At 37.0% G+C, this 11,266-nt stretch overlaps 1 protein-coding gene across 4 annotated transcripts in view; it reads right to left on the bottom strand.

Moving 5' to 3' along the window:
- necab2 (N-terminal EF-hand calcium binding protein 2) overlaps nt 1-11,266 on the bottom strand; it is a 115,070-nt gene that overhangs the window by 18,395 nt on the left and 85,409 nt on the right. For all 4 annotated transcript variants that reach the window (XM_014012193.1, XM_014012192.1, XM_014012196.1 and 1 more), the window contains one exon: nt 6,153-6,209. In XM_014012193.1, coding sequence (XP_013867647.1) covers nt 6,153-6,209 — 57 coding nt within the window. The remainder of the gene's footprint in view (nt 1-6,152; nt 6,210-11,266) is intronic.

Raw genomic sequence — 11,266 nt, 5'->3', positions numbered from 1 at the left:
GTGTGTGTGTGTGTGTGTGTGTGTGTGTGTGTGTGTGTGTGTGTGTGTGTGTGTGTGTGTGTGTGATTGATTAATGGACGCAGCAGTTGTTATTGAATTTACAGAGAAAATCTCTGGTGCTGAGACTCCAAACAGCCGCTGAGGGATTAGAGGCATTCAGGGAACAAAGTGGCGTCATTTATCCATCAGGACCGGAGGTCCAGAACACAGAACTGTCCGACCCGCGGGCCGGCTGTACAAGACCGGTCCTGCTGCAGACCTGAACATTTAACAGGAACAGGCACATCACCTGCAGGCTTGAACTTTAAACAAAGATCTTCTGTGATTGGTCGGTTAGTATGTGATGGGAATTCAAGATGGCTGCCACAACAAACAGAAAAGACGGGCGCTAAATTGGGGCCAAAAAGTTGGTTAAAATTTTTTGAAACAAAAAAGTTTGTAAATTTTTTTGATTATATGATACGACGACCTGCCATACCGGTTAATAATACAACTGCCTGCCACAGTTTTTTCATATATGACCTGCCATACATTATACGATACAATAGCCTGCCAAGTTTTATTCATATGATAAAATGGTCTGCCAACCATCAATTGTATGATACAACAGCCTGCTATACCCCGATAATATGATACAACGACCTGCCTTATTTTTTTTATTAAATGATAACGGCCTGCCATACAATAATTATACAATAGCCTGCCAGTTGTTATTCATATGATAAAATGGTCTGCCATTCATCAGTTATACGATACAACAGCCTGCTATACATCAATAATATGATACAACAAACTGCCCTATTTTTTTAAATTATATGACACAAAGGTCTTCCACACATTAAGTAATGATACAATGGATTGCCATGTTTTTTTATTAAATGATACAATGTCATTTTGAATTATGGTACAACATGCCATATACCATTAATTATATGATGCAATGACATGCCATACATTAATTATTTGATACAAGTAAATTTTAAAAGTTTCAAATAATTTGTTTTCAGTTCCAGATTTATTATATATATATTTTTAACTTTTTGGCCTCAGTTTAGCTCCATATGACTCAGTGGTGTTATTTATAAAAAGTTAAAACTTTCTCAGCTACATGTCCTCCGGCAACATAAAAACAAGTCGAATGTTCTTGTAGCGGCACAGGTCAGAGGTCAAACCTTCCCTGTTCTCAGTCATTTCAGCAGGGGTCAGAGGTCATGCTACTTTCAGGATGTTCTGGAAATAAATGTTCAGTCTAGAAGTCAAACTTTAGTCCTCTTTTATTTGATTAAAATGATTATAGAATATATAAAATGTACCTAAAGTCTTCACAGAATAAATATCTGGGGTTCTGAGTGCTGAGTATTAACCGGACCTATTTTACTGAGTCGGAGCTGTTTGAGGAAAAAATGATTAATTCATTACGTCTGAGGCAGAGCTGCAGTGGTGATGTCATTCATTCATAACACCTAAATTTATATTCTCTATTCTTCATATTGATCTACAGCTTCTTCTCCTGCCACAGCCCGTCTGCTGCGTTTACGCCTGACTGCAGAATAATTTACAATTTCACTTCATTTATCAAACTAATAATAAAACAGACTTTCTGCCTCCTGATTCCTGTTCTTTAAAAGCCTTTTTTATTCCAACACCAACTCCTCCACTCAGACTCATCATTTCATTTAACTGGTCTGTTCTCATTAGCAGAAAACTAACTGCGACTAAAAGAACACACAGGTGACAGAGGACTGTTTTAAAAGATTATATTAACAAACCACAGCTAAAAGCTAAATAAAGCTAAGCAACTGAAAAAACTAATATTAGCAATCCCCAGCTAAAAGCTAAATAAAGCTAAACAACTGAAAAAATAATATTAACAAACCACAGCTAAAAGCTAAATAAAGCTAACCAACTGAAAAAACTAACATTAGCAAACCACAGCTAAAAGCTAAATAAAGCTAAACAACTGAAAAAATAATATTAACAAACCACAGCTAAAAGCTAAACAAAGCTAAACAACCAGAAAAATAATATTAACAAACCACAGCTAAAAGCTAAATAAAGCTAAACAACTGGAAAAAACAATATTAACAAACCACAGCTAAAAGCTAAACAAAGCTAAACAACCAGAAAAATAATATTAACAAACCACAGCTAAAAGCTAAATAATGCTAAAAAACTGAAAAAACTAACATTAGCAAACCACAGCTAAAAGCTAAACAAAGCTAAACAACTGGAAAAAACAATATTAACAAACCACAGCTAAAAGCTAAATAAAGCTAAACAACTGGAAAAACTAATATTAGCAAACCACAGCTAAAAGCTAAATAAAGCTAAACAACCAGAAAAAATAATATTAATAAACCACAGCTAAAAGCTAAATAAAGCTAAGCAACTGAAAACACTAATTTTAGCAAACCCCAGCTAAAAGCTAAATAACGCTAAACAACTGAAAAAATTAATATTAGCAAACCACAGCTAAAAGCTAAATAAAGCTAAACAACTGGAAAAAATAATATTAACAAACCACAGCTAAAAGCTAAATAAAGCTAAACAACTGGAAAAAAATACTATTAACAAACCGCAGCTAAAAGCTAAATAAAGCTAAACAACTGGAAAAAATAATATTAAAAAACCACAGCTAAAAGCTAAAAAAGCTAAGCAACTGAAAAAAAATTAACATTAATAAACCACAGCCTCCTCAACTCAAAGCATCCTCACTTTCTCTTAAAAATGAAAAGAAAATGTTTTGGGAAAAAAAAGATGTGAAGCGAGAAAGTTGAGCTGCGGTCGTATATTTGATCTTTCAGAGAAGTGAAACATTCAGGAAACAATCAGCAGACGTAGCTTCACACCTGCCATTAGCCAGCAGACTCATTTTACTCTATCAACAACTTTTTCCATTTATTATTTCTTAAAGTGCCTGTGACATCAAATTGTTGTAATAAAAATTAATGTATTTTTGGAAGGATAACACTGATAACATATGGTATTGTAAAAAAAAAGATTTCATGCCACTGAGATGAACAGTTGTTGAGATATTTGCTTGTGTAACAGGAAGTGATGTCAAAGGGGAACGTCTGCATGTGAACAGAGCGTTGATAAAATGGCTAACAACACAGTAGAGAAGAATCTGATGTTTCTCTAGATTATTTTAATCTCTATCATAGAGAGATGAGAAAGAGTCAGAGTTCAAATAATATTGTTTAAATAAACAAAAAACGGGGTTTTCTTTCTCAAAGAGTTCTCCTCTGATGTCACTTCCTGTTTCACTTTAGCTGAGCCAAATTCAAAAGAAAATATGCCAGTTATGTGACATAATGGTTAAAATCATGTGTTTTATGCCAAGTTTCTTGAATATAAATACATTTTCTTTGACTTTTTGGATTTCATGGATATGCATGTCACAGGTAAACAATCCAGCTGATCTGGAAAAGAAAAACCTCATTAAAAACCCAACTAACCGATGTAAAATAAGAAAATACAGAAAAGATCAATTCTCTGTTGCTCTTTCGATATCAAAATCAATTACTGAACAAATCAAACCTAATTTCGTTGGCTTGAAAGTTGGCCAGAAACTATAAAACTATTTCACATTTTGGGGCCAGACAAAATGGTAACGAGGACGAGTTTTGGCCCACTGACCTTGAGTTTGACACGTGCAGTAACAGATCATAACTCTGTCAAATATCAGTAAAACCAAACCTGAAAGCAGAATCTGCAGCTTTAAAATATAAAATATATGTTGTTGTTCAGAGCTGAAGCTTTCTTAGTTTTTATGATTAAAACAGAAAAAAGGAACAAGAATTCTGCTGCTGAGAGTCAAAAACAGAAGCAGTGTCTCTGGTGTTTCTGCTCCGTCTCTATTATTATTATTATTATTTTATTGCCTCCTAATCTGTCCCTGATCTCACTCCTCTTTATTTTCTCACTTCTTATTTCGTTCACTGTCAACTTTCACCGTTTTTTATTGCTTCTCTTCCCCGACGCGTCTGCTGAGGAGCAGAAAACAGTCAGGATCCAGCAAGAAGGAAAAAAATGAACCTGTTATCCACCTGAAGCTGATCCACCTGAACACACCTGATCCTGGATCTGCTCCTACGAGTCTTGTGGGGGGGGGGGGGGGGGGGGGGGGGGGGGGGGGTTGACAGGAGACTAGAGAAATGACAGCCAATCACATCACAGTCTTTCTCCTGGTGCAAAATCGAAGGTCGAGGAGGAAAAACAGGATGAATTAAATAAAAGTCTCTTTATTCCACCTGTTGTGTTTCTGTTGAAGTTAGAAAAACAAATTGTGTTTACAGCTTGTTTGTTTACAGCTTGTTTGTTTACAGCTTGTTTATGTTTATTCAGTGAAGCTCAGCGAGCAGATTATTGTAGAAAAGAACTTGTTTGGTTGATGAGGCTGTAGTTTAATCTGCTGTGAGGCGCCAGGTGAAAAATAAAATGTAACGAAATGTCAGTAAAACATTTTTAGAATTTAAAATCATTTGATTGTTGTTTTTAGATCACTGTTCTTACATTTTGTTACCTTTTTACTTTATACTATTTCTCTTATTTCCCTCTTATTTCCCCTCTTTTTTCTCTTATTTCCCTCTTATTTCTGTCTTATTTCTCTCCTATTTCTCTCTCTGCAGTCATTTTCAAATGACAGTAAAAAAAAAAAGGTCGAATAATGAAAACAACCTTTCGGTGTCTGTGGCCATGACAACAGGACGATTTAGTCCGCCTCTCACGGCTCTAATTTGAAGCCATAAGTGGCTCGACTGCTGTGGGCTAAAGTGCCACATGTGATTATGAGACGGGTCTCCTGCAGACCGGAGCAGACCTGAGGCCGGGGGCAGGAACCGAACGACAACACGTGGATGATGTTCCCAAAAAAATTAGAGGTGTTAGAATTAAAATTTAACATTCAACAGATTTCCTGCAGCTTGTAATCAGATATATTTGATAAAAACCCTCTTATTAAAGTGTGGGAGCTGGAAAAAGCTGCAGCCGTGCTCAGATTTGTGTCTCGAGGATCTGATTTCTGTGCTGCGAGGTGATGATTGGCTGCAGCTCCACTTAAGCTTCATCAGGATCTTTTATCATTATTATTTATAAGTAAAAACACAAAATAAACAGAAACTTTTCATTTCACACTCAGTCTCCTGCTGCTCTGCCAGATCTTATTTTTAATTAGCTCTCCTTCAAACTGGTTTCTGCTTCTAAATGATTTATTTTTGGACCTAAAGTACGGAGGTTGAAGAAAGAAAGTAGGATTCAGGTTTACAGAAATGTTTAAATATTAAATAAAATGTTAAACAGTGTCACCGACACATTTTCATTATTTAGCTCACTCACTTTCAAAAAAAAAGTTCAGCTAAAGTTTTTTATTGTTCTTTAATTCATTACATTTTTAATTTTTACAAAATGTTTAATTTAAATATTAAATCTAAATGTGAAAGTTTTAAAACAGCCTTTGCTGTTGACACTTGGCTGTCGTCCCGACGTCATTATCCTGTGATAAAGGCTAAGTAATGTTGCTAACGCTGCTAACCAAACGTTGCAGTAGGTGGCATTTTAAACTTCATATTAAAATTGTGTTGATTGAAAACAATATAGATGGTACCAGAGATCTGGTAGTTTGAAGTGCAGCTCTGACGTCGATCACAACTGTGAGTTTGATGTCTTGTAGAGGAGTTACAGTTAGCACAGTTAGCAGCGTTAGCACAGTTAGCAGCGTTAGCACAGTTAGCAGCGTTAGCACAGTTAGCAGCGTTAGCACAGTTAGCAGCATTGCTCTTTTCTCAGGAAGCAAAGGCTGCATTCCATTCTGAAAAAGTAAAATGTAAACTTTATCATTTAGCTGCAACATTTAAGATTTAACTTATTTAACATTTAGATTTAGATTTAAAATTTAGTAAAAATTAGCATAACGCAAGAACAGTGAGATAAATAATAAAACGTTAGTGGAAATTTTTTAAGTAGGGTTTTACACTCAAAGTGAACTATATACATGTAATTTAGTGACATTTGTTGATATTTAGTTTTACACTTGGCGCTCCTTACAAAATGTGATTGTGATGCGTTCACTGACGTCAGTAATTTTTCAGGACAGGGCAGATCGTGCACGGGGCACGTCTGCCGTTTATTGCCCCTGTATTTGGCCTACTCACTGCGCTCGGGGTGCCGTCTGTATCTGTTAGTCTCTGGTGCAGGTCCAACCAGACCGTCTGCAAAACAGAAGCACAACAACAACAAGAGCAGCAACGTGTCAATCAACACAACCAGTGACGACAACAACAACAACAACAACAGCAGCTGGAAGCAAACAGTCACAACAAGAGGAGCTGAAACACAATGTTACAGACAAAAACACACAAACATTTATTTATTTATTTATTTAGCGTAAAATAGATGTTGGTCAAGCTTTTTTAATAATAAAAAAATGGATCTTTCAAATTTAATTCTCCAACAAATGAAAAGTTTACAACTCTTTAGATGGATTTTATTGAAACATTCAAAGTCAACCCAATCCAAGATGGCCGCCACAGGTGAGCACAGACACGACTGTAACCCCGTCTGTTTCAGGTGGTTGTAGCTGAGAGTCATCCTCAACACAAACTGAGACCATCTGGTCACATTAACCAAAGTATGTTTTAAAATAAAACCAATTAACAAAAGATTTTGGTTCAAATCTCTGACCCGACAGACGGCAGGTTTTTAACCTTTAGGAAATAAATTATATTTCCTCTGTTGAACCAAATTAATAAACTCTGAGGCTCAAAAAAACAACAACTTTGTTTCTTCACGTCTTTCTCTCTCATGAGGCTGTAAAGATTTTTAAAACTCCTGTTCAGTTTTTGCACATTTAAAACTTACATAAAGTCGTACAACCATCAGGTTATATTTTACAGTGTGTTTATTATTAATCATTCTGTTATGTTTATTATTTAACACGCTGTAAAATATAACAGTGTGTTTATTATTAATCACACTGTTATGTTTATTATTAAACATGCTATAAAATATATTTTACAGCGTGTTTAATAATAATCACACTGTAAAATATAACAGTGTGTTTATTATTAATCATTCTGTTATGTCCTGATGCATCTCAGTAATCCAGGTAAAAAATCAAAAAGAAAAAAATAGTATAGGTCTTCTGGATGGGTTCTTCTCTAATGAAACGTTTCGTCTCTCCTCCAAGAGACTTCTTCAGTCTGAGAGTTTCAGGTAAAATTCAGGCTTTTAAGCCCTGCCTCCATGTGACTGATACATCACATGGCTATCGTTGACACCTAATTAACACTTATTGTTAACGGTGTGGAGTGATACTGGCTATAGCAGCACTGTAGGAGGGGGACAACTGAAAACGGAGGCCATCGGAGGACATCGTGGAAACAAAGCAGCCACTGTTCAAAAGAATGACCCAACACAGACGAGCTACATCTAATGGCCAGAACTCTGCAGTTTTCACTCATTTACAGGCCAGCGGTCACTCTTTCAGAGATGAGGATGTTCTCATTCTTGATAGAGAGGAACGTTGGTTTGAGAGAGGAGTAAAAGAAGACATTTTTGTGAAGAAAGACCGTCCATCATTAAGAGGTGGAGGCCTCCGTTTTCAGTTGTCCCCCTCCTACAGCGCTGCTATTGCCAGTATCACTCCACCCCCTGTTAACAATAAGAGTTAATTAGGTGTCAACGATAGCCATGTGATGTGAGTATCAGTCACATGGAGGCAGGGCTTAAAAGCCTGAATTTAGCCTGAAACTCTCAGACTGAAGAAGTCTCTTGGAGGAGAGACGAAACGTTTCATTAGAGAAGAACCCGTCCAGAAGACCTATACTATTTTTTTCTTTTTGATCATTCTGTTATGTTTAATAATAAACACGTTTCGTGTAGATGACAGGTTCAGCGGCTTGTCGTCACGATGACTCCGTGTAAAGACGACGAGACGTTGATGGTTTCCACTTTTCTCCTCCGGTTTCACGGCTCGTGACTCAGAGTTAAACGAAGCGGTTGGAACAAATCAAAGACAAATAAAAGGAGACGCAGCGGCTGCACGACCCGAGCCGGAAACACCGTGAAGGATTTCAAAATAAAGCAGCAGGGAGGTTCAGCTAAGAGAGCAAAGTATCATACAAGCACCGGACAAACTTAAAACTGAGCAAAGATCTGATGTTTTACCAGCTTCCTCATTTTTATTATTATTATTTTGATGAAAGCTGTCGGTTTACTGAAGGAGAAAGGTTTTGTTGTTGTTTACAGCGCCTGCAGGGCAGCGCGGCACTAAACCACGGCGGCAGGAGTTTCTGTGCGAGCTGAACTATTTTCATCTCCAGATTTCACATCACAGTTTGTGATTCATCCTGACGCTGCGTGAAAATCTCACTTCCTGCTTCTGACACCTGCGCAGGTGCTTCCTGTTACAAATAGAACGCAGCTGAAGAAATGTACAGAAATGAAGTGAATGGAAAATATGTTGTAGGATGACTACTGTTGATGTTAATAATGTGGGAATAATTAATAATTAGTACAGCTAATGATGAGAACGTGAGGTTTAAGCAACATTTAATGTGGGAACACACCAAGGATTTTTATGGAGGACCGAAACTGTCATAATTAGAAATAAAATTAGAAATTTGTAAATGGACAAATAAATAAATAGACTTATAATGAGGATAACTTTACCTCGTGTTTTATTATTTAATTGACCATATTTATTTTTCCAGCTTAGTTCCAATAATTTATATATTTTACTGTTTTAAAAATATATATTTTTAGTTTTTCCTTTTACTTGTACATGCTTTTTTGTTTTGTAAATGTTTATATTTAATTATTTTATATCCACATGGCAAGGAGGAAAACAATTACCTGTACCTTTGTTTTAAACTAAACTTTAAACTGAGGCAGCAGCAGCACAGTAGATCTGCACATGGATCCTGCTACTTCCTGTCTGTTGGCCAATAGGAGAGAAGCTGACCCAAGAAGCTCCGCCCACCTTATTTACACAATGAGGCAGAAATGCATAAGGTAACGTAAAAACAGGAGACAGAAATGTAAAAACAACAGATGAAATAAAGAGACTTGTGGAAAAAAATATATACTTTTAAAAACAGTAAAATGTTATTTATATTTTAAAATATATAATTTATTGGAACTAAGTTGGAAAAATAAATATGAAGGTCAATTATAAAACATGAGGTAAAGTTCTGCATTTTAATTTAATTGGTGCATTTTAAGTGTATTTATTTATTTATTTATTTATTTATTGGTCCATTTATACATTTCTGCTTTTATTTCTAATTATGACAGTTTCTGCCCTCCATAATTTTAGAGTTCTCCTGCTTCATGCATCGTTTATTTTAAAGTTTGGCTCAAGTAATTCAGACTTTTCTCCAAAGAATGGTGGAAATAAAAGGTCAGAGCTGTAACAACATTTAAACGGGGGACGTTTAATCAGTTAGGGGGTCTCTGCAAAGTTAAAGGTCACAAATCGTTCCTAAAAGTGAGGTTAAAAGTTTTATTTAAAGCTTTAAGATCACAGTTCAGCAACAGATTAATTCTATAATAAAATAAAACCTTTTCTTTTCCCTCCCCACCTGACAGCGTGTCATGTTCAGTTTATTTTTAGCTCTTTCTGCCGTAGCGGCTCCATTAGTCTGAAAACCTTCAGCTGTGGATGAGGAGCAGGAGGAGACATGGAGGAAGATGAAGATGAAGGAGCGTCTCCAGTGGAGACGCCTCAAAGAAAAGGAGGGAAAACTGCAGCTTTTTAAAATCTTCCCTCTTCAAAAGAGAAACTCCTCATTAACTCGTTGATCCTCCACTCAGACTTCAGTTTCTAAACGCAGCTGCACAGGCTGAAAAGGAAGTGCTACTGCTAGCTGCTGCTGACATTTGATCTGACATTACCACAGAATTACATGTTAATTTCAGAAAACAAAGGTTTTAACAAACATTTTAGATTAAAGTCATTATAAGATGTCAGAAAGGCTCTTTGTTCGGTTTGGACTCGTCGTTCAGTCTGAATTTAACTTCATTTCTCCAAACTGAGGAGGAGGAGCTCTCTGCAGTCACTAAGTGGGAGGTTCTTGGGGTGTGGGAGGAGTTTGGGGCGACATGATTGGTCTGCTTGACTTTTGTGGGAGGAGTTTTTAAAGACGTTGGATTAAATATTTCGGGTGGGGTTTAAAGAGGCCATAATGATTCTGTTGGAACGCTGTACAGCTGGGGGTTAACAAGCAGAAAGCACTGATAAAAAGATTAAGAAAGTGTTCATAAAAACATTGTTAACTTGAATAATAATATCAGTCATAAGTCTTCATACCAAATGTGAAGTCAATAAATTATATTACAAAATAAATAAATAAAAATAAATTATATTGACATGTTTACAATAATTTTACTAATTACCATTACTTCATCCTTTAACTTCCACCAGAGGACAGGTCAATCAGACCAATCAGTTTGCCAAACTCCGCCCACACCCAAGAACTTCCACCCATATTCCAAACTCTGCCCACTCTAAAAAAATGCTGCCTATATCCGAGACTCCGCCCACTCTCAAAAATGCTGCCTATATTCAAAACTCCGACCACTCTCAAAAACGCTGCCTATTTCCGAGACTCCGCCCACTCTCAAAAATGCTGCCTATATTCCAAACTCCGCCCACTCTCAAAAACGCTGCCTATATTCCAAACTCCGCCCACTCTCAAAAACGCTGCCTATATTCCAAACTCCGCCCACTCCCAAAAAACTCCACCCATATCCCAAACTCCGCCCACTCTCAAAAATGCTGCCTATATTCCAAACTCCGCCCACTCTCAAAAACGCTGCCTATATTCCAAACTCCGCCCACTCTCAAAAAACTCCACCCATAACCCAAACTCCACCCACTCTCAAAAATGCTGCCTATATTCCAAACTCCGCCCACTCTCAAAAACGCTGCCTATATTCCAAACTCCGCCCACTCCCGAAAAACTCCACCCATAATGCTGCCTATATTCCAAACTCCACTCACTCCCGAAAAACTCCACCCATAATGCTGCCTATATCCCAAACTCCGCCCACTCTCAAAAACGCTGCTTATATTCCAAACTCCGCCCACTCCCAAAAAACTCCACCCATATCCCAAACTCCGCCCATTCTCAAAAATGCTGCCTATATTCCAAACTCCGCCCACTCTCAAAAACGCTGCCTATATTCCAAACTCCGCCCACTCCCGAAAAACTCCACCCATAATGCTGCCTATATTCCAAACTCCACTCACTCCCGAAAAACTCCA

This window comes from Austrofundulus limnaeus, unplaced genomic scaffold, assembly GCF_001266775.1.
Source record: "Austrofundulus limnaeus strain Quisiro unplaced genomic scaffold, Austrofundulus_limnaeus-1.0 Scaffold89, whole genome shotgun sequence".
In the NCBI taxonomy this organism is placed as follows: domain Eukaryota; kingdom Metazoa; phylum Chordata; class Actinopteri; order Cyprinodontiformes; family Rivulidae; genus Austrofundulus; species Austrofundulus limnaeus.
This window is presented reverse-complemented; position numbering and strand designations above follow the sequence as displayed.